This window comes from Panthera uncia (assembly GCF_023721935.1).
Source record: "Panthera uncia isolate 11264 chromosome C1 unlocalized genomic scaffold, Puncia_PCG_1.0 HiC_scaffold_4, whole genome shotgun sequence".
NCBI lineage: Eukaryota > Metazoa > Chordata > Mammalia > Carnivora > Felidae > Panthera > Panthera uncia.
The window spans coordinates 8,047,797-8,071,272 of record NW_026057585.1 but is presented as its reverse complement, the minus strand read 5'-3'; the positions used below and the strand labels follow the sequence as shown (position 1 = coordinate 8,071,272).

The 23,476-nt window shown below is 47.1% G+C and overlaps 1 protein-coding gene across 1 annotated transcript in view; it reads right to left on the bottom strand.

Annotated features, from left to right (window-relative positions):
- Positions 1-21,657: 21,657 nt before the first annotated feature.
- The window catches only part of NGF (nerve growth factor), a 53,124-nt gene continuing 51,305 nt past the window's right edge, over positions 21,658-23,476 (bottom strand). The window contains exon 3 of the mRNA XM_049616497.1: positions 21,658-22,542. Coding sequence (XP_049472454.1) covers positions 21,805-22,530 — 726 coding nt within the window. The 5' untranslated portion in view covers positions 22,531-22,542 and the 3' untranslated portion in view covers positions 21,658-21,804. The remainder of the gene's footprint in view (positions 22,543-23,476) is intronic.

Genomic DNA, 23,476 nt, shown 5'->3' with positions numbered 1-23,476 from the left:
GTAACCCTGGTTAATTCACGCTCGTCAGACGAGGTGATGTAGACCGTCAATCAGCATTCATGTTTTGAGTCTCTTTTATGGGCTGACACCTGGTACATGTGCACTACCGGATTACAAGGGAGACCTTACTCCTGTGGGGGAGACAGGATTGGGAACACAAATCCCAGTATGCTAGATGTAAAGAATTAACCAAAGGCATCCTGTTTTCCAGCCACCGGACAAAAGCGATTCTCCAAGGACTGCTTTGCTTGTCAAGTCTTCCAAATGGAACCTTAAAAGAGTCTTTATTTTTTTAACTTCTGGTACATGGTGATTTAAAAAAAAAAGCATTAATAGGAAGTGGTGAACTGTATTTCATTTGGGTTTGGGAGAATGAAGAATGTGTATCTTCTCTTTCTCATAATAATCACCCATCTGAAGGCATTATGTCATTACGTGACTGATCCTCATGAACCTTATTAGTGACAATGCTTTCTACGTAGTGACAATTACGTAAAGAGAGGGAAATTGGACATAAGACTCATTCTCTTACCATGGATGGCTTCCCACTGCGTCCCTTGCTTGAAGGACAGGAGCGGTAGAAAGGAAGTTGGGTTTGGTTAACCAACCACATGTAATCATTACATCTCTTTCAATATTGCAACATGACATCCCCACTCTCCCTTTCCTGTCAGGATTTTTCCCTCATGAGTTTCATTTCTTTAGAGGAGATGGGGACCATAGTCCCTGGTTTTAGGCTGGACACACATCCTTCTCTTAGAGCCTGCAGGTTCTAGAGAACCTGTATTCTAGAGAAGACCATCCACCAGCATGCTGGGCATGCATTAGCATCTCAGAGTCTTCACCAGGGAGCCCAATTTATTTGGTTCCTTCTCTCAGAACTTTTTCGCTAAGTAAATGAATAATATCTGTTACTTCAATTTCCTTGCTCCCACCTGTCTGTCTGCATAACGAAAATTGATTATCAAACTGAACAGAGGGCTTTGGGGTGGACCATCCTTATCGGAGACTTCCCTGAGTCTTACTCATCTCATTTGTCAAACATATTGAGGGACTTTAATGGGCGCAGAAGTTCTTTAGAAATGATAAAGGGCTATGGAAATGCAAGGCATTATTGTGAAACATGCCCCTAGAACCCTAGAGTATTGCAATGGCAAGAAGTTTCTTATCAAATTCCCCTTACCTGGAAAACTTGGAGCCACCTTTAGCCCCTTCTTCTTCTTTAGCAACTATATCCAACTTTCTAGACAACCCTCCTGATTCGCCTCTGTGGCACCTGGTATTTTCTTCCCATTGTCGCCACCCCAGCCCAGGCTGCCACCCCATCCCTGTATCTCCATCTGTGTTCCCCTCTTGGGTGCCCAGATCACTGCTGTGCTGCTCACTGCTGATGCCAGCCATCCCACCTCCTCTTTCTGGCTTCCAAAGCCTACCATCAACACTTCCTAGACCCCCCTTCTCACTGCCTCATTTCTTCTGATTCATTCACATGCATTCCCCACTCTTAAAAAGGAAACAGATTTGCCACCACAGGAATGTGACTTCAACTGTCTGATTTTTTTTTTTATTCCTTTAACCATTTCAATAAGTGATTTTTTTTTTTCCTTGCCAGGCATGGTGTGCTGTCGATGAGTCAGAGTTCTACAAGACATAGTCCTTGGTCTCAAGGCAGTACTGTGGAGTAGGAGAGATCTGAGTTCGAATCATAGCTTTGACATTTGGTGATCTTGGGTGAGATGCATAATCTTTGCACCTCGGGTTTTTCATCTGGTGCTGTAAGATGTCAATGAGATAATGTGCCTGACTGACTTATTGCGTTGGTCTTCTGTGAACATGGGGTTTGTAGTTGTTATTATTGTTAATATATTATTCTTAAAGGGTCAGGTCAGCCACCCCCTGGAATTCACTCACTGTAAAGAGCTAATGCAGGAAAGAAGGAGATGGAAACCCCTGCCTGCGGGAGACAGGAAGACTGTGTTTGAGGTAATGAGCGAGCTACTCCCTGGTGATGTCATGAGATGATTGAGAAGAATTTGGTGGGAAATACCAGTTTGTTCTCGTGTTGGGTCCTCCTGTGGCTCTTGTGGCTTGGGGAGGCACAGTCACACTCAAGGGAGGGAACGTTCCCCTAAGCACCTGCCTGGGAACATCAGGAATACCTACATTTACAGGGTGTTGCCCAGCTTTACACTTTGTGCCTCTGTTTCTGCTATGTAGCCCCTACTACAGAGTAACTCTTCTTTTTCCTCAGGTTTCTTAAGGTCCTGGAAGGCCAGGAGTCTTTGGCTAATATTTGTGCCTCCCATAATGTTATAGTAGTAGGGTGCTTCAAAAGTATGTTATATCTACTTAACCTGAACTTCAGTGATTTCTCATTGATTGTCTTAGTTCCAAACTCAGCCCACGGCCGAAATTCTCCACTAACTTTATCTTCCGCTGTTCTCCAGGGCTGCCTTGGGCAACCCTGTCTCCTCGTGGTCCTGGGAAAAAATAGTGCTTATTGCCTTTTTGTCACGGAGTAGAAAATTTCACAGGCTTTGGAACCAAGGATGCTTGCATTCGAAGGTCGGTTCTGTAATTATTGGAGGTATGTTTTGGGGAGAACAAACTTCATGGTCAATCTGAGACCCAGTCTTATCTATAAAATGGGAATCATAAAATGTAAACCTCCCTACAAAGTACTTAGAACAAAATAGGTGATATATAAATTTTAGTTCTCTTCCCACTTTTCTTCGTGGTTCTCCTCTCTTGTGGAGATGCTATTTTCCTCTCTGTGACCCAGACCTAATTCATCTTCCCACTTTTGTTTATTTATTTTTTACTTTTTTAATTTTATTTTTTAAAATTTACATCCAAATTAGTTAGCATATAGAGCAACAATGTTTCAGGAGTAGATTCCTGAGTGCCTCTTACCCATTTAGGGTAAGACCTTGATGGTAAGACCATCCCCCCTCCCATAACCCCCCCAGGAACCCTCAGTTTGTTCTCCATATTTATGAGTCTCTTCTGTTTTGTCCCCCTCCCTGTATTTATATTATTTTTGTTTCCCTTCCCTTATGTTCCTCTGTTTTGTCTCTTAAAGTCCTCATATGAGTGAAGTCATGATTTTTGTCTTTCTCTGACTGACTAATTTCACTTAGCATAATACCCTCCAGTACCATCCACGTAATTGCAAATGGCAAGATGTCATTCTTTTTGATTGCTCAGTAATACTCCATTGTATATATATATACCATATATATACCACATCTTCTTTATCCATTCAGCCATCGATGGACATTTGGGCTCTTTCCATACTTTGGCTGTTGTTGATAGTGCTGCTATAAACATGGGGGTGCATGTGTCCCTTCAAAACAGCACACCTGTATCCCATGGATAAATGCCTAGTAGTGCAATTGCTGGGTCATAGGGTAGTTCTATTCTTAGCTTTTTGAGGAACCTCCATACTGTTTTCCAGAGTGGCTGCACCAGCTTGCATTCTCATCATCTTCCCACTTTTAATGGTGTGATCATGTCCTACCTCTGCTGCAAAATCTTCCCTTATATTCAACTCACACGGACTTCTCGTTCATTCATTAATTCTTCATTCACTTAGCATTTTCTTCATTTAGACCTTGACTAACATCATCTTAGGTTGTTGTCCAGTTGTTGCGTGTATTTGTGGGACATTTGTATTTGTATTTGATGCATCTGTGTTGGTGATGGACATCCGTATTTCTGGTCCTCTTCCTTGTGGACCCGGTAGGATCACACTTGCTGCCTCTTAAAGTTGGTCATGCCATGTGACTTGCTTTAGCCGATCATGTCAAGCAGAATTGACAAGCGTCATGTTCAGACAGAAGAGGAAGAGTCAGTACAGGACTCTCCCTCTTCTCCTCCTGCCATTGCAGTGACCTGTGACTCTCCACAAATTTGAGCCTCTGTCAACCTGGATGCCTGAGGATGACAAGGGGTAGAGACCTGCCCCTTCCACGACTTATGAAAACATGCAGCACATATGACAGCTTAAGCACTGGTCATTTTAAGCTTCTGAAATGAGCCTAACGGGGTGTCTTGTTTCCGAGTAAGGCTAAGCAGAAGGCTGGAGTCTTCACTTGTTTCTGTGTGTCTCGTGGTATCACAAGAATATCTCACACACACCAGGCTCTTAGTGTTGGTTAAAGGAACATACTTTCATTCAATCATCCCACCTTAGGACTGAAGGGATAACTAAGGTCATCTAACGTCAACACTTATTTGTTTGAATCTCTTCTATAACTTTTCTGCCTGGTGCTCAGTCTATTTAAATAATTCCAGTGACCGGAGACTCCATTCATTAAAAAAAAAAAAAAAAAAAAAAAAAAAATTACGCTAGAAAAGCTCAGCTTTATGTTGATCCAAAATTGATTTCAGTATAGCCTCCTTGGTTTGAGCTACCTCTCGAGCTGTAAGGAAAATGTTGGCCTTTGAGCCCAGCTTCTCACTCTGTTGGTGCAGAGGGGAGGGGTGGCTCCTTCTCACTTGAGAGAATTCACATCAGTGAATTTCACGACCCAGGTTGAATTTTCCTCCCTGTTCAAGAAAAGCCTCGGGACACTTGGGTGGCTCAGTCTGCTAAGCCTCTGACTCTTCATTTCAGCTCAGGTCATGATCTCATGGTTCATGAGTTCAAGCCCTGCATTGGGCTCTGTGCTGATGGCTCTGAGCCTGCTTGAGATTCTCTGTCTCCCTTCTCTCTCTTCTCTCTCTCTCTGCCCCTCCCCCATGTGTTCTTGCTGTCTCTCTCTCTTTCTTAAAAAGATATATATATATATATATATATATATATATATATATATATAAAGAAAGGCTTCAAAAGGCCCCAGATCGCTTGTGGAACAGCTTTCAAATGTATTGCTGTGGCATATCTCCCATCATGTGAAGGGAGATCTTTTCTGTGGCCTCTCCCAAACTGCACAACACATTGGCAGGGGTTTGAGGAAAAGTGGGGCGCTCTGTGATTATAAATTGTTAGCACAAATAGTCACTATGAGGGACTGCACTCATTCATCCCACAGATGTGATAAAGCACCCCCAACTGATGGCCACAAAACCACAAGGAGCGACTCACCTCATCGGCCCCGATCTCAGCTGTGCTGTGTCTGGCCACAGCCCCTGTGCTTTCTCCAGGGAAAGTTCCATGATTAAAAAGACACGGGAGGGTCCGCTTGCAAGGCCGCTGCTGACACGGACCTGAATAGAAGCCCGGGGGATGGTGATTTATTTCCCTGAGCTGCATCTCTGGGCTCTGCAGCCAGTGGCGGACTCTGCAGCCGCACGGGGCCTTTCACCCTCCAGAGCACTCACGGCCTCAGAGCTTTTCCAGCCTCAGAGGAGTTTAGAAAGTTGAAAGCTCAGCAGAGGAAACAATATCACAAATTAAATGGTTTTGAACCATAACAAAATGAGTTTTCCTTGGAAACTGTTTTGTTTCTTTAAATCAAAAACAAAACCTCTCAGACGGTGGAAAAACACGACCCAGAGACTTAGGCAATACGGGGAGGCTGGGTACTTCTTTCTGCCCTTGCCTCGGCCCTTGCCTCCACTTGGTTAGTCCAGGAGGCATGAGGCAGGGTCAGAATGAAGGCTGGTGATGTGCAACTTCTTTGACAGCTGGACGGTCCCCAGAAAAGCATGTGATTTTCTGAGGCCAAGAGATTGAGTTTTCTGGAGGAGACTAGAAAGGAGAGAATAGAAAATGTGAGGAATTTATTCAGTTCCTCCCCCAAACAATCTCTTAACCTGTCTATTTTCCAAGGGCTGGAGATGTGAGAAGGAATAAGACAGCCCCTGTCTTCAAGGGGGAAGAAAGAGCCATTCAGTAAATAATGATGTCTCGATATGTAGATGTTATTCATTCTATATGAATATACTGTATATTTGTTATTAAATATTAGATATCTTTGTTATATTTTAGTTATTAAATGTTAAATACATTTGTTATAGATTTATAGCTGTAAAGCATCCTTCTTAGGAATAATTCACATTGACTGAGAGCCACTATGTGTCAAGAGTTCAATATTTCTCACTAAAACCCAAGGGATATAGAGATACTACTACCACTCTCTCTTTCTAGATGGAGAAACTGAGGCCTAAAGTGTCTAAGTAGTATGCTCCAGATCACACAGCAGGTAAGAGGTGACCTGATGGCTTGTACCAGATCTGTTTTTATCCCCAGTGGACTTAACTACGGAGTCATATACACGCACTTTGTTTAACCCTCCAGACAGACCTAGGAGCTGGGAAATCATATCATCATTTTACCAAATGAGGAAATGGAGACGGACAGATCAAATAATAACTTGCACATCATCTTGCATCTAGTGAGTGGCAGAGGCAGGGTTTGACCCCAGGTTTGTTTTCAGCAGTCCGCTCCGGGGGACAGTTCTAGGCAGCTGGTTAGGACAAACTTATACTCTCAGGTACAGAAGGGGCTTTTCGTATCGGCCAGCACTCACATGGTGCCTGGCACCGGCCGCAATCTCCATAGGTGTTTGTTGCATAAAATTTAACTTATACTTTAATTCCCTTATAAATGAAGAGACTGAGAATTGGAGAGGTTAAGTGACACGTTTGAGTTTGCATAGCTAGAAAATGCAGTGAACTAAAACTGCATGGAACAAGAGGGTTTTTTGCACAAAGAAGACAAGGGCCTGGTTGTAGTGACTGGAGTGAGACAGTATATCTGTATTCATCAGGATAGGCTGTGTGTGTGTGTATGTGTGTGTGCACGCACATTTCTATGGCATCTCCAAATCTCAGTGGTTGAAAAGTCCATAAAACAAAAGTCTATTTCTTACTCATGCTTCAACCCTGTAGGTTGATGGGGAACTCAGCTCAGCTTGGTCGCTCAAGACCCAGGCTGACAAAGGCCCTACCCTCTTATGATTCCACCATGTCTCCAGAAAGCTCTGGAGTTCCTTAGGGAAGAAGATTATCGAGAGCTACACCCTGGTGTTTGCGGAACATGACCCACATCACTTCTGCTCATGTCTCATTGACTGAAGCAAGTCAGGTGGCTGCTCCTAACTTTACGGAGGCTGGGCGGTGTAATCCAGGGAGCAGGGAACTGGAAACACTGGTGAACACCAGCTGTGTCTTCTTCAGTGGCAAGTGGTTATGTGCGTAGGCTCTGGAGTTGGACAGTTATGTCTTCGAATTCCATCCGAGACACGTGATCGTGACTGAGTTAATCTCTCTCAACTGTGGTTTCCTCTTCTGTAAAATGGCAACAGTAGTAGTAACACGTAAAGCATTTAGTCCAGCGTCTGGCACAGTGTAAGCCCTCGATAAATGTTGTCACCATCTATGAGGTCACAAGCACTTGGAAACTACGACGGTAATATTTGTGGCTTAGATAGTGTGAGCTGGGAGGGGGAGGGGACAGGTATGAAGGCGACAAGACTGGATGTGGACACATCAGGGAGGAAGCTATTACCATATTCCAGGCAAGAGATAATGAGGCTTACCACAGGGCAGTAATTGCTGGGAGAGAGGGAACAGGTTTGAGAAAACCAGAAGCTAAAATGATGGCAGGATGATTGTTGATTCTGAGCTGTATTTTAAGGTGGTTTAAATTCTCTTCACTACCTCAGCGATCCATAGTTGGCGGCCCCAAGGGGGAGCGAGGCACTATGGCAAAGCAGTGGTGTAATGGCTTGGAAGCAGTGGGACCCCAATATCACTCCTCTGCTCCCACCTTAGCCTGAGAAACCCTGGAGAGGGTGGTGGAGGGGATGGTATCCTCAGGAGATGTCAGACTTTGGCTAAAAGGCCAGAGGGAACGAGTACATGGGATGAAGTTTCTGAGGGTGCAAAAGGATGAGAAGAGGGTCCCAGGGGAGGCTCATGGGAACCAGGGATGAATAGCACAGTGCCACGAATACTTACCAGTGGATTTGATTTGAAGCCACCCCCCATACCCCCTGGGCTCTAGATCCCCACAGGAGCGGCCAAAACCTGCACACAGAAGGTCTGACGGTTGCCAGTGCTTTGACCACAATCAGACCACGAGTGTCTGGTTTCTCTATGTGGTCTTGGGATCGTGCACGTGGCATGGGGTCCCTGTCTGATCAATGTTTGTTGAGTTGGAAGGAAGATTTAAGAGAAAAGGGAAGATTTTAGAGATTTTAGAGAAAAGAATGAGCCTAAAGAGCCCTCTTCCCAGCCAGACCTGAACACTAATGTTGGACGAGGACACTAGGCAGTGTCTCCACCGTCTGAAGCTGGAGAATTTGCAAGTATGCCCTTGTAAATTCTTCCTTAGACATTACATGCTGTGATTTTTGTCCTTGTTTGTCTTCGAGCAGGGCCAGGAGTGTCCCTGAGCAGAGGGTTCCCTGGACAGCCTCCCTGACAGGGAACTAATAGAATTTCAGAGGAGAGTTGGTGGGAATGAGCATGTGGAAGTATCTCTATGTCGCTGTGTCTCCAGAACAGCTCTTCCTACTAGGAGCAGCTGTGTGCTCAGAGACTACCAATATCAGCCCATTTTAGGACCAGTCCAAGGAAAGCAATCATAGAAAGAGAAGCAAGCGGCTATGTTTACGTCTGTAGCTACTTGCATTTTGTCTTCTTTGATGCTTTCTGGAGAAACACAGAGGCACTTTCTTTCCTTTATTTCCTCTGGGTTACCTATAAGGCCACTCTACTCCCTATGGGTAGTAACCCAAAATATCATTTCCTAGAATGTAATTGACAGATATTCCCCCTTGCCCCCACTACTTAGCACCTAGTAACACCCCATACAACTAGAGCACATTCTGGGAAGAACTGAGCCAACTCTAGCTGTATTTCCAGAGAGTCTGGGATTGTCATTGATGTTAAGATTTTCTATCAAATAAATCAAGGTAACAGCTCGTGTGAACAGCCAAATGCATATGGGCCAATCACTGATGTCAGGTGGGTTAAAGTTCTCTGTGACTTTTCATGATCACAAATTATGTCTCTACATGGCTGCCTGGGTGATCTTCTCAAGTGCAAATTGGGGCTTCCCAGGCTTGCCTTTGCCTATGGGACAAAATCTAGATTCCAGAGAACAGTGTTTAGGGCTCCTCACAAGCAACTCCTAACTGCTTTTCCAGCATCATCTTTCTTCTGACTCCTAAGGACATCTTGGACTCTGTTCAAGCCACCTTCCTCCAGTTACTCACAATCCCAAACTCCCCTTTGCCTCCATGCTTTTGTAAATGCTGTTTTCTCTGCCTGGGACTTGCTTTTGTCCTTGTAGTATGCTTCTACTCATCCTTTGAGCCTCAGCTCAAATTCCTTCTCTTGTAAAAGGCCTTCCTGGCCTCCATAAGCAGAGTTAAAAGTTTTCTCTCACCTCATGTTACCATTTATCACATCCACATTGATTCCATTACTCACTAATTAGATTGTGTCTGGTTTTCCCACTAGACTGTGAGCCCTCAGAGGGCAAATACCCTGTCTTATTCATGTTTTTCCCCCCAATGTCTAGCACATGGTAGAAACTTAATAAATGTTTGTTGAAAGAATAGCTGATTAAATAAAAAAAAACAACAACAATAAAAGTAGGGGATGTTACTGCCCAGTTACAGATTTGTAGCTGGTGTTCAATAGTCCAGGAATGAAGGAAAATGAGCTTGAAGTTGCTTGGTCACCAGCTGATATTTCTTACCAACAAGGAAAAACATTGAACAAATGGAAAGCACTGCTGAGTGATGTGATCCTTAAGGAGTAGTGAAACTACTCAGAGAAGATATCAGGCAGGCACCTAGTGGTTCCTCAGGAAGGACTTTGTTTTTCACTTACGTCAAAGCTTCTCTAGCATCCGTAGCTTCTCCCTCTTTGACTCCTTCCCTACGCTTCTAAGTATGTTCATACGTTCCATGTTAAACAAGAAAAGCAAACAAGTAACCTCTAACCATGCCTGAAGCTCTATCTCTAAGATCCGTGATGGAACTTCTCAGGGTTGTGATAAACACATAAAGTATTTTGACTTCCTCAAGGCATTTGACCACGTAGCTCATGAAATCCTTGCAGAGAGGATGAAAAAGAAGTGGGTTAAAGTTTGACGACAGCCGAGTTTAAGGAGCACTGGCTGTAGATCGATACTACCCTGGAAGCAGGTCTTGGTGACAAGCCAATGGCTGTCTTCCATGGCCTCATCTTCCTGTAGGCTTCCTTTTTCTGCATTCATTCCAGCCATGCTGGCCTCTTATCAGCTTCCAGTACTTTCTGGGCTCTCTTCACCACCAGATCTTTTGTAGAAGGCCTTTGCCTGGAAACTTCTTCACTCTCTTCACCTGGTTTGTCCCACACATCCCTCACCTCACACATGACTTCCTCCTCCCCACCCAGGTCCAATCCCTTTATTGTAGTGCTCCTGGTCCCACACACTTCTATTTGTAGCACTCCTCATGGCTACAGTTTATTTATTTGTGGGTTATCTTTCTTCTTCATGAGACCCTAAGGAGAGGTTTCTTTTCCCATGTCTGAGTTTTCTTACTGGTGCATTCTCAGTTCCTGTAAAGTCCTTGGCTTGGATGAACAAGAACAAAAGAATGAATAGGAAAGCTAAAGTCCAAGTTAAGCAAATGCAAGCTCTGAAAGTATGTGGAGGCTGCCTGGGGTCCAAAGCTGACAGGAACAAGCAAACAAATAAAGAGAGTGTTCAGACAAAGTGAGTTTGCAGTGAATTCCTTGGACCACGGTCACTTACATTGGTATTTCTTTTAAAAGTTCCAGGTTGCTGTGATTCTTCTTTAAGTCACAGTTCTCTGGAGGCTGAGAGAACTGATCAGTATGTTGGATCACCGGATCAGTATTCAGAAAGAACACAAGACAAGTGATCCTTCAAATCATTGAGTGTCTCTTATCAGTCCTACACTCTAACCTCTAGGGGGAGCTCAAGGCTTCTCCTCTCACCAGGTGACCAAAGGAGAAGGGGTGGGGCTCCCAGTGGGAGGAATAATGTGATTATAAATGGAGCTGGACTGAGCAAATGCCCTTTTATCCACCCTCCCTGTTTCACAGTTTGCTTTTGCTCTTGGTGTCTCTCCTTTTCTGCTGTGCTGTGTTTGTCCATCAGATGGGCTTGTCTGGATGAGTTCACGTAAGTTCTACAAAAGCCAGAGATGCTCCAGTCAAGGTTGACAGGATGGAAGACATTATAGGGATTTGGGGGGCAATGCTATAATTAGGAGGAAAGATTAAGCTTTTGCCTCATGCCTTCTTGGTGCTTTTATGCCTTGAGCTGTCATCATGAGGAGAGGCAGCCCGTAGAAGACACACCCAACATGTCAGTGAGCCAGGCACTGTGCTAGGCTCTGCAACACCATGATGAGTTAGACATAGTTCCTGCCCACAGAGGCTTTCGGTCTCACTGTTTAGTCCGCCACACTCCCGTGTTTAACTTAAATAATCGTTGGCAGAAATACAAGATGGAGGAGTCTTGGTTTAATAATAGTAAGAAAACAAAACACAACAAAACCCCAAGGAATTATAATTTACCATAAACTCAAAATGAAAATCTAGAGTGATGTGGCAGCTGCAAAAGTTTTTGTAATTTTAGGCTCCATTAATAGAAATATACTATGTGGATCAAAGGAGTTAATAGTCTCATTGTAATTAGTGCTGGTCAGTCCACATCTGGAGTATTGTGTTTCCTTCTGGACACCACATCTGAAGAGACACGCGGACAAATTAGAGTGTGTCTAGAGAGGGCTGCCCAGGATGGTGAGGGGGCTGGAAACCCTATCATACACAGATAATTGAAGGACCTGGGAATGTTTAGGCTGGGAAATAAAAGACTTAGGTGGGGGACATAATAGCTATTTTCAAAGATTTGTCATACAGAAAAGGGCATAGGCCAACTCCATGTGTTGTTATAGAGAACGCTTCTCAGGAATAGCACTTGGGTGAACTAGTGGAGATGTTAGGGAAAGATTTTTAGTTTGACACGGGGAGAAGCTTCGTAGCAACCAAGCTGTCCAATGGTGGACCGGGTGTTCTCTTTTCTCAGCATTTTACTTTCTTGTCTTTCTTTCTTTCTTTCTTTCTTTCTTTCTTTCTTTCTTTCTTCTTAAATATATTTAAGTTTATTTATTTTTTGTTTATTTTTAAGTGTATTTAATTATTTTGAGTTTATTTTTTAATTTTTTACAGTTTATTTATTTTGAGAGAGAGTGAGCGTGAGTGGGGTAGGTGCAGAGAGAGAGGAGAGAAAATGTTAAGCAGACTGTGTGCTGTAAGCACAGAGCCTGACGCTGGGCTCGAACTCAAGAACCGTGAGATCATGACCTGAGCCGAGATCAAGAGTCGGACGCTTAACCGACTGAGCCACTCAGGTGCCGTCTGCCTCTCTTTCTAAGAACTGGTTTTCAGGTTCCCTTTTCCTCCCTAATGATCTCAAATCCCTCATTCTTCTTGGTCATGATGGAATGAGGCCTTACAGTTTACTTCTGTGTGAGTGAATGGTAATATTGACAACCAACACTATGCTGAGCACTTTACAGAGGTGATATTCATTGCTTAGTGCGAAGTATGGAATAAATATAATCATCATTCCATTGTATAGAGGAAGAAACAAAGCTTAGATAACTTGTGCAAAGTCACATACCTAGTGCTATGGATTGAATGATGTGCCCCCTAAATTCATATGTTGAAGCCCTAACCCTTAGTGTAGCTGTATTTGGAAATGGAGCTTTCAAGGAAAAAAATAGTTAAATGAAGTCTTAAGAGTAGGACTTCAATCCAATGGGGTCAGTGTCCTTATAAGGCCTCTTCTTTTTCCTCCCCTTTCCCCCCCTCCTCTGTCTTTCTCTTTCCTCCAAGGGAGGACATAGTGACAAAGCACCATCTATAAGCTGGGAAGAGAGCCCTCACCAGAAACCAAATCAGCCAACACATTGATTTTAGACTTCCCAGCCTCCAAAACTGAAAAATAAATTTCTGTTGTTTAAGCCACCCAGTCAATGGTATTTTGTTAAGGCAGCCCAAGCTGAGTAATATAGTCAGGAAATGGGAGAGCCAGGATTTGAACCCAGAAATTCTACTTTCCCAGCCTTTTCCTGCTATACATGCCTTTTCTCCACCAAAATATAAACTCATGAAAAAAAAAAAAAAACAACAACAAACAGGTAGATTAGAAGTTTGAACCTAAGTGGATTAATGGAGTAGAATACTTTTCCTAGTGAATTAGGGGCAGAAACACATGGCAGACATAAATACGTAGCTTGTGTGCTCAGTGTGTTCTCCCAGACTTGCCACTTCTTGCTACTTTTACTGTGCAGAGGGTCTTTGTTAAAAGAAAATGGTACTCAGATCCACCCCGTAGTCCAGATGGCCTGCACATGTCACCAGGCTGGGCCTTCTTTGCTCAGTGGCACAGCCAGGATTCTGATTTAAACATTGCCTTCTTTTTCTGACACTCTCCCCTGGTTCTGTGGGGATCCGGGTATTCCATTTTAATTGTGTCTTTATTGCTTTACGTAATACAAAGTCTTTTATAATGAATAAGACAATTGAAAAGCTCTTTCCTCTTAAAAGCCTCTATGACTCACCAAATACACTCAAACCACAACTCAATAAAGCCATGATTAAAGTCTATGTCGAATAAATCCCTCAATGAGCAGAGTTTTGCGTGCTGTTACCACAAGTCATCGAAACCCTTTGATGTATGTTGGGCCCTCTTGCTCATAGACCTCTGTCCTATCATCACTTTCCCCAGCCATGAATCTTATGCCCATATGATTTCTCAATGGAGAAGAAGTCTTGTCTAACGGGAGGCACAGAGGGAAGGCTTCCTGGAACATTGGAGGAAAACCAGGAAAGTGACCCAAATGAAAGGTAAGACTAGAAGAAGAAAATCAGCAGCAAATGAATAGCTTTCCCAGCTGGCATCCTTGCCTGTGCTGAATCCAGAGGCTGCTGGAATAAGTGAGCAAGACTGATTTAGAGGGAGTTTTGCCCACATTTTCATCTTCTGGCTCTTGTTCTGTGTAGAATCATGTTGTGAAAAAGAAAAAAAAAACACACCCTTCAAACCGTGTCTAAAACAAAATTCTTTCCAGAGAGACATTTATATTTACCACCTGAGGCTTCCAGTCCCAATACCAAGAGGTTCACTGAATTACCTGAATATACAATCTTGGTATACACGTACAACATTTGCTTTGATTTTATTGCTTCCAGCAACTATTAATTCAGAGAGAACTAACTGGCCATCTGTTCTGATAAACTTGAGGTGGCTTCAATTCTTTGAAAAATTTTTTTCCAGCGAAGCTTCTCTTCGGGCCATTGAAAGCCTCATTTCTTTGTGTGTTCGTGATATTTTACTCAAAATAGTGATCTTTTTACTTAATGGATAAAGGAGAGATTGTAATGATAGCAGCAACCGTTAGAGATCCAGCAAGGAGCCCCCTAAAGAGAGAAGACTAGAACTGCTTGTTGTTTCTAGTCTTCAATGTCGGCCAACTGTAAGCTGTATGTTGCCCTTTAAGGGCAAGTGCCTAGAGGTGCAAACTCCACATATGAAACTCCATCCACAGATCTGGCTTGGGGTTTTCAAATGCTTTGAGTACTCCTGACACGGTTGGGCTATGGAATTCATCTATTTCAAGCTGAAGGGAGACAAATCCTGAGACCAATGGGAGCTGCTTGTTTTACACACTTAACTGTGACATTTGTCATTTTTACAGCCATTGCCGATAGTTATATTGAGTGTTATGTAAACTGTCCCGGGTGTGGTAAAGACAGCCCCTCAGGGAAACTTTAAGACAGACCAGAATGTCTGACGCCGTTGAGGATGCCTTTTCATCCCTCTGTTATCAAGATGAAGAAACAGAGGGTCAGAAAGGAAAGGACGCTCACTCAGATTTACTTTGAGAGGGAAGGATTCTGCATCAACCTTCTGTTGTGGTGCTTTGCTGGTCACTGAGTTTTTCTGCAAGTAGGACCGAGCCTGGGTGGCAGGATCTGCTGGGTGGCAGATACCTCTTTTTCTGCCTCGCTGCTAAACATACCCCTTTGAGGTCTGACTCATGAGACCCTGCCTTGGCCACTGGCTTCCCTTTGGGATGAATTTCTACCTCCTCAAGGCTTGGTTGGAGCCCCTGTTACGCTTTTCCCAGTATTATATGTGTGAGTCAGGTCTGCTCCCTTCTGACTTCTCCCCATCAAGGGAGGAGGACTGCGGGGAATCAGATCCCCAGGTCATTCAGGTGAATATTAAAGTCTGAGAAACACTTCCCAGGGCGGGACCAAGGTCAGGGGCACAGGCAAGGAGTTTGGAACTCAGTGGGGGTGAGATGGGAGTAAGCGTAGGTCAGGACAAGCAGGTGGGGCCAAGGTGAGGGGCAGGGTGGTTACTGCCGACACCAGGGGGTATTTGAGCCTGCCGCCTTGTGCTGTGGCGTGGGGTACGTGGATATATCCAGCCGAAATGCTCTTTTCGGCTTTCACCTTGGATGTAGGGACCTGGAGGGTAGCGACCTACCTTACCCTCTATCTCCTCGGGGCCTAGCATGGCACTGGCACATCAGAGATGTGCAGCTGGTGCCTGCTGAACTGAATAGGCCTCCTCAGCCCCTCCTGAGCTTGGGGTGATTGTAATGGAGAGTCGCCACTGATTCTGCATTTCCCCCAGGGCTCTCCTGCTAAGATAAAGACGTTTTGGTATTTTCTTCAGCAAAAACCATCCAGCTGGATCAGAGAGGCTCCAGCATCATATCCCTTGAAAAAGCCCAGGCAGTGCCCAGAAGACCCAGCTTCCCACCCGGGTGTAGACCCATCAGCGCGCCACCCCTGCACAACGGAAAATGGACCTGCGGGTTCTTGCTCTTATTTCTGGAAGAGTTGGTGCCGGACGCCAAAGGCAGAGCCCTGCTGGGCACTGGGGGGGATCGTGAGTGCCAGCCTCTGCAGAACCTCAGGAATGAGCCCGGCTTGCCGCGGCCTTCTCCTGGCAAGAGTTAACGCGAAGGTGCTGCCGAAAGAATGCGAAGGAGGCAGAGCCGGCTCGGGGGATTGCTATTGCAATCAGAAGACGGCCCAAGTCAGAGTTCCAAAGTCCTTTGAAGGGATGCCAGCTTGGACACATGCTTCCAATTATCATACGCAATCTCGAGACAGTGTGCAAGTTGCACTTTCATTATGTCAAAGCGAAAGGAATAGCGAGGGCGAAATAAAGGGGGGGAGGCCGCCAGGCCAGAGACGGCACTGAGCTGTGGCACCAAATGTCAGCCCAGGCGCCTAGCAGGCCTCCGACCCGGGTCTGTCCCCAAAGCCAGGGGCTCGTTGGGCCCACTCTGAGGGCCAGCCTTTCTCCTACTTATTTGGGGGGGTTAAGGAAACCCAGCTGATAAGGCTGGAGGGGGTCCCATCTTCAAGAAGCTATTTGCCTGCCCAGCTCTTTGGCATCTGGGCTCAGTACAAAGATTTTGTGGGTAGCATGAACCTTGTGAGCCTTGTGTTCATCCGCGGGATTTCACACCGTTCTTCCTCGGGTTTCCCCAAGGTCTGTATTTGCAGGAGAAACTAGTTGCTTTGCCAGCTTGTAGCTCAGAATGAGGCGAGAGAACAGGGGTGGTTCTTCCGTCTCTCCCGCCTGGGGCCGGACGACCTCTTGGGTGGGTTTTACATTGTTTGTAAATCTGGAAAACCTCCTAGCACAAACAATAATTTCATTCAACTCCTTTTTCCAAACACAGTTTTAAAAGTTGTTTCCTTCAGGAAGTCTTCCCTGATTCGCTCTTTCCACCCCGTTGCCTCTTATCAGTGCAGCTTTGGTTTTGAGTGTTTATCTGCACTGATTTGTTTGTTGCTCTGTGTTTTCAAGTCAGTGTGTGGGTGCATGTGAGTGTAGAGGTATGCTTCCTGGCCGCTTCTTAGCTCTCGGGGGCTCTCTTTGTGTGTGTATGTGTATGTTGTGTCTGTATGTGGACATACATGTACGTGTCTTTGTATGTATTTGTGCGTGTATTTGTATATGTTTTACATACGACAATTGACAACATGCCAAGCATTGAGCTAAGTGCCTTACAACTCAACAAAGTAGATTCTATTGTTATCATCCACATCTTCTGTATAAGAAACCAAAGTGCAGAGAAAGAAGGTAATTTGTCTGATATGGCTCAGTCAGGCTTGAGGTGAGGCCAGGATTTGACTGTGGCAGTCTGATTATCCTCGTGGCCATGACACCACCCTCTGAAAGCTTCTCGGATAACTCTCCTGCAATGGCCTCAGGACGGACCTTGTCTTTAACCCCTTAACCCATTTATTGCTGACACAGGGGAGGCACAGACAGGGTGGGGGTGGCGGCGGTAGAGAAAAAAAAAAAAAGGAATTAAATGGTTTTACCTGCCCTATTGCCCTGATCGAGCGGCTGTCACGTGCAAGATCGGGCCAGGTGCCACGGGGACGCAGATGGAACGCATCCTTGATTTTAAGGAGCAGTCCGGGGTTGGAGGGATTCTCTTCAGGCTTCTGATGCAGGAGGGCCCGCCTGGTTTCGTCTTGGCTCTGGACCTCCTGAGCCACCTCCACAAACCCAGGTGAATTTTGAGAAGGTCACAGCCTTTTTTGTGGCTGACTCAAGTGAGCTGGAGCAAAACAGATCCCATACGTGCTTGCCACGCGGAAATGTTCAGAGCCGATGGTCGCTAAACTTGCCAGAGGCTGGAGGACTAAACCCATCCCAGAGAACCGAGAAGGAGTCCTCTGGCAGTGAGGCAGGCAAACAAAACGCGCAGACTTCTGGCACTCTTCTTAAGGTGGTCTTCGTGTTAGAACCCAGACACTTGCTCAGAGCTAATCCGCACGAGCTGCTCGGTACTGAGCTGGCACATAGCAAGCTCTTAGTAAATGCTCACAGTCACTATGGCATGTCACGGAACGAACCGGCGATACATCTGCAAAACTGTTCACAAACCTCCTCGCCTGGTTGAAAGCTGTTCCACCCTCTTCTAACATCCTATTAGGGGTCCCCAGCCAACTCGACTTTTCAAAACTAAATTTTATTACATACTTCCCAAGTGCCAGGCACAGTGTATGTATTTATGTATTATCTCATTGAATATTACATATTATCTCATTTAATCAGCTCTAGGCCCTCCGAGAAAAGTGCTATTATTATCCCCATTCCACGGATGAAGAAACTGCAACTCAGAGACGTGAAGCAACTTGGCTAAGGTCACACAGCCTAAGTAGAAATCCTTTGCTTGTGTGGCTCCAGAGCCCATACCCTTTACCATGAGGCTAGAACCTCTGGAATGTACGGGGCTTTCCTGAGCCTGGATTCAAACAGAATCTGAAGCTGAAGGACTGCTGTCCTTGCTCTTGACCTTCTGGGCCTGGCTATGCCATACCCATATTCATTTTCCATGACATCCGCTGACCAGAGGGTTTCCCTTACCCAATCCATGCCTCTGCCAATAAACCAATGTTTAGTGAGTGCCTTTCCTACACGCAGTACAGGAATAAAGTAATAAATTACTTTGCCTTACACTTGCATGGGATGTGGCTGTTTACTTTCAAATATGTGGTTTTGCTTCCTGGTCCTAACTCTGGGAGATAGGAATGATTATTTTCATTTCACAGCTGCAGGATCTGAGGTCAAAGAGGAGCCGAGGCTTGCCAAAGTTCACAGATAGGAATGGGGGAGCGGGGCCTAGAGATAGCTCTGTGGACACCAAGTCCTTTGTTTGAGGCATCACACCAGCTGCTTCCTCAGCACCAGGGGCCTGGGGGCTCCCATGGTTCCATTCAGGCTGCTGGAAGAAAGACTGAGGTCACTGCCAAGTTGGACCCCTGTGATCTTCATAGCCCACACTTGCACTCAGTTCCGCACCGCCCCCTTCCCTTTTCTCCAAGGAGCAGGCAATATGTGGCCCAGGGCAGGGGGCAGACCCTGCCCCTGTGTCCTCTGTCCTCCAGGTCTGTGGTGGGCCCTTCTCCCATAATGCAGATTATACTGAGGAGGAAGTGGGGAGACCAATGAAGAACATTCCCGTGTCTCACGGGGGTGAAAATAGCCGTGCACTGGCTGCTGAAAATCTGTATCTCTGTTCGTAGGTGTTTTGCTAGTAGCAGAAGCAGATCTAGGGGAGGCTGGCGCTCTGGCTGGGGGAGGGGAGGCCAGCAGGACAGGCTCGGAATATAAACTAGAGTCAGGCACCATGTTGCTCTTGTCTCCCAGAACCAGGAGATTGGCTTTGCCGGGAGGGCTGGGCCGTGTCGGGCTGAGGATGAGCCAGGGTCTGCACTAGTTTTCTCTGGCATGCCGGAGGGAGGCCCTCTGATGAGGCTGCGAGGGGAGGCTATCTGCGCTGACCCTCCCGGTTTTGGGGGTGCTGGGGTGGGAAACCTCAGTGAGGCCAGTGAAGGAAGGGCTTGTGCGATCTGCAGCTGCCACCCCCGTAGAACACAATGGGTGGGTTCGAGCTGTTGTTTCAACGTGTTCGAGTGTCTGGCTCCCTGATGACCTAGGCCAGCCTCTCGGAGGCTGGCCCGGCTGGGTCCGGAAGCCAGAGCTCCCCCGCTCTGTGTGTGTGTGTGGGGGGGGGTTGCAGAGTCCAAGCTGCAGAACCACCAGGCTCGGGGTTGATTTTGGACTGCTCCAGCTCCGTTCAGCCAAACTTCAGCCAAGCCGAGAGCTCCAGGCATGGTGTGAAAACCCTGACCCCCACACCGTGACTCCAGAGGTGGGCCTGGAGCCCCGGCACCTTCGGGGAGGGCCTTGGCGTTAGTGGGGTGAGGGGGGCCTCCTTCTAACTGACCCTTGGCCTCCGTCCTTCCTTAGAGGTTTGGAGGCTGTCGGCCCTCCGGGCAGGCCAGGAGAGTCCCAAAATATCTTCTTGAGAGGTCCCAGCGGCCCGTAGTGCCGGGAGCAGCTCCCCAGACCCTTCGTGCTGGCCACGCTGCTCACCAACGAAGCTTCGTGGCTGGGAGCTTCCTAGATGCCTCCCTCTCAGGCTTGCCAGCCTCAGGAGGAAGGCCCCCCAGGAACTGTTTGCAGGCGGGGCCAGGGGGGCTGAGGGCACTGGAGCCCAGCAAAAAGCCGCAGACACAGGCCAGTGGGAGGCTCCCTCCCCCAGGTCTTTATCTGACCAAGTATCTCGGCACACAATGTTCTGGTTGGTGTTTCTTGAACATAAATCTTTATTCCAATTGCAGTAGCTTTGATGGAAAAAAACAGGGCACACTTCATCGTGCTTTTACCCTAATCAAATGTCTCTCTTGCCAATGCTCTCGACGTTTCTAACTTGCCCTATTTGGATTGGGTTGGGGGCGGATGGGACAGAGAAAGTTCTAGAGGAATGAATAGGACCATTTGCTGTTTTGTTTTGTTTTGTTTTGTTTTGTTTTTTTAACCAGAGGGACAAGCTGGATCTAAACACTAGAGCAGGGCTTTCACCCCGTGCAGGAAGGGGATGGCTAGGGAAGTGAAAACTTGGTTTCAGTGTATGTGTTCTTCTGGGGGAAAAACTGTGCCTTCAGGGAAAAAATTAAAAAATCGCAGGGGAAGGTGGCAGCTTGAGGATGGGTGGAGTCCTGGGCCAGGCTGCCCCCTGGGGTCTGTCTGTCACCCCCATCTCTTTCTAAGACCTCTTGAAGTAGTCAGTGTTGATGAGGACAACCCCCTCAAAACATGACTACTCACGGTGTTGGGTTTCTTGGAAGCCCGGGATCCTGATGCTGGTAAATATGACACACCTTCCTCCTCTTTCTGCTCCATCGCCCCCCTCCTCGCCTGCCTCTCCTCTCCTCTCTCCCGTTAGCTTTCCCATCAGGGCAGGCAGGAAGCCATTGTTCCCTCCTGGTGTGACCCCCCCCCCCCCTTTCCTATGCATCTCCCTGGCTTTTGTGTTGGTTCTCACTGTTTCTTTTTCTCCCCCGCCATCTTCTCTGCCGGTCCCATGACCCCGTCCACCTTTGGTCACTTGTGGACATCACCCAGTTAGAAATCAAAAAGTTCTTTCTGGCTCCCTGGCTCGTAGGCCAACGCTGGGGCCCCTGGAAGTTGCCGTGGGGCCGTCAGTGGGTGGGAAGAGTGTTGGAGGCCCTCCTGTTTTCTCGGATAATGAAATCTTTCTGCAGGAAGCCACTGGAGGATGAATCGAGGACCAGCCAGTAGTACTAAGGCAATCTTAACATGAAATCAGATCCACCATGACAGCTCTCATGAGATTATCTCGTTACCGCTCCTCTGGTCAGCATTTCTGCAAAAAGCAGCTCTCCCCCTAAGAACAAGCCTACCTCACAGGTCTTTGGTGCACGTCTCCTCCTATCTAGATGGTGAGGGCCTCCAGGACCCAGGCTGGGCCTGAGGCGGGGGATCTGCTTCTGATAAGGCTCCACAAACCTCCCCGCGTGAAGCAATCAAGGCTCCTGCATCGGGGCGGTGGGACAGGTAATCCAAGGATTAGGTAGCTTTGGCTCTGGAATGCAGAGCGAAGTTGCAATCCAGCAGACTTCCCTTTCTAATCATGTCCGGCTTAGGCTAATATCTGAACCCAGTCAGCCTTCCCTGAAGTTTTTGCAGAGCTGGCTGGGGTGGGGCGAGGGTTCCAGCCAGGGGTTGCTGTGGGCAATTCACCCTGCAACGGCCCAAGCCTCGTAGGTGGTCACAGTGGGGCAAAATGACTGGAGCTCCGGCACAAGGGATGCTTCCAAAAATTTAATAAATAATGATTTTTTAAAACTGTATAAACTATAAATTACCATGCAGTCCTTATAATTTAAAATAATTTACAGGTTGAGGTAGGGAGGGGCCCAGGAGGGTGTGGAGGGGGAGCTCGGGGAGGGTGGGGGCTGCCCTGCAGGTCAGGCTCTTCTCCCAGCCTTCCTGCTGAGCACACACACACAGGCCGTGTCGATCCGGATGAACCGCCAGGCGGCCTGCTTGCCGTCCATGGTCAGCGCCTTGACGAAGGTGTGCGTTGTGGTACAGTATGAGTTCCAGTGCTTGGAGTCGATGCCCCTGCATCCGCTGTCCACGGGAGTGGGGTCCCGGCACTTGGTCTCAAAAAAGTACTGTTTGAACACGCTGTTGTTAATGTTCACCTCTCCCAGCACCATCACCTCCTTGCCCTTGATGTCCGTGGCGGTGGTCTTGTCCCCCACCCACACGCTGACGCTGTCGCACACCGAGAACTCCCCCCGGTGGAAGACAGGGTGCGACGACGACCGCTTGCTCCTGTGAGTCCTGTTGAAGGAGGCAGCACCACCCGCCTCCAAGTCCAGACCCTGAGTATCTGCAGCCACAGGTGGGGGGTGCGTGCTGAACAGCACGCGGGGTGAACGCAGTCGCCGCTTTTTAAAAAGTTTGGGGTCCACAGTGATGTTGCGGGTCTGCCCTGCCACCCTCGCGGCTATTGCCCCGGCCGGGGTGCTGTGGGCTCTGCGGAGGGCTGTGTCGAGGGAATGCTGAAGCTTAGTCCAGTGGGCTTGGGGGATGGCGTGTCCTGCTGGGACATTGCTCTCTGGGTGTGGTTCTGCCTGTATGCCGATCAAAAGAGCTGTGATCAGAGTGTAGGACAACATGGACATTACGCTATGCACCTGGAATGAAACAGAAACGAGGATTATTCCACAGTGCACTAAGTTTTGAACAAAGGCAGTTTCTGGGTCTTGACCTCCCTAGAGGATCATGAGGTTTCACCTGGGAGTCTAAGGGCAAGGTGACCTGGGATTTACCATTCAAACCGGGATACCCTTGAGAGTGACAGGGGCTGCGAGCTACAGTTATCTGAGCAGGCATGGACAGGCCGGCTCAGATGACCTGGGGGTATGGTCATGCCATCTAGGGGTGGGCTTTTTCGGGAAGGGACAGAGCCCTCGAACTTGCCAGCAGCTCTTACCAAGTCCTTTGCGTTGTCTGCCTGCCAGCCTGGGGCAGCTGTGGGCGGGCAGTATGTGACACCTGTTCCCAGCACTGTGTCCTGCCCGAAGGCTTGGCTCCCCTGGGAAGGCTGTGGGAAGGGCTGCCGGGGACGTATCTTGAAGCCTTGGCACCGAATACACTTTCTTCAGACAGCAGTACCGGGTCAGATCTGAGATCTGGTGACTCGGAACCCTTGCTACAAATCCATGAGGCATCACATTTGGCAAAAAGGTATAGAGCTCTGGGACCGTCATTGCCAGCCTATTCAGCTGCCAGCCAGCACACACAGATACTGATACTGATAATAGTTCCTGGTCGTGGGACATTCTTAAACTTTTCAAATGCATTCATTTCGAATTTCTCATTAATCTGTGAGTTAGGTTAGGATTCATCATCTTTCTGTCATGTACAAAGAGAGTGATCCACACAAAATTAATGAACAGGCCTAAAGTCATCGGCACAAACTAGACTAATAGACGCCAAAGCTGACCTTACTAAGCCAATCTACCCTTCCTCCCTCCCTGTCCCTGCCTCCCTCCATTCCTTCTTTCCTTTCCTTTCCTTTCCTTTCCTTTCCTTTCCTTTCCTCCTTCCTTTCCTTCCTCCCTTCCC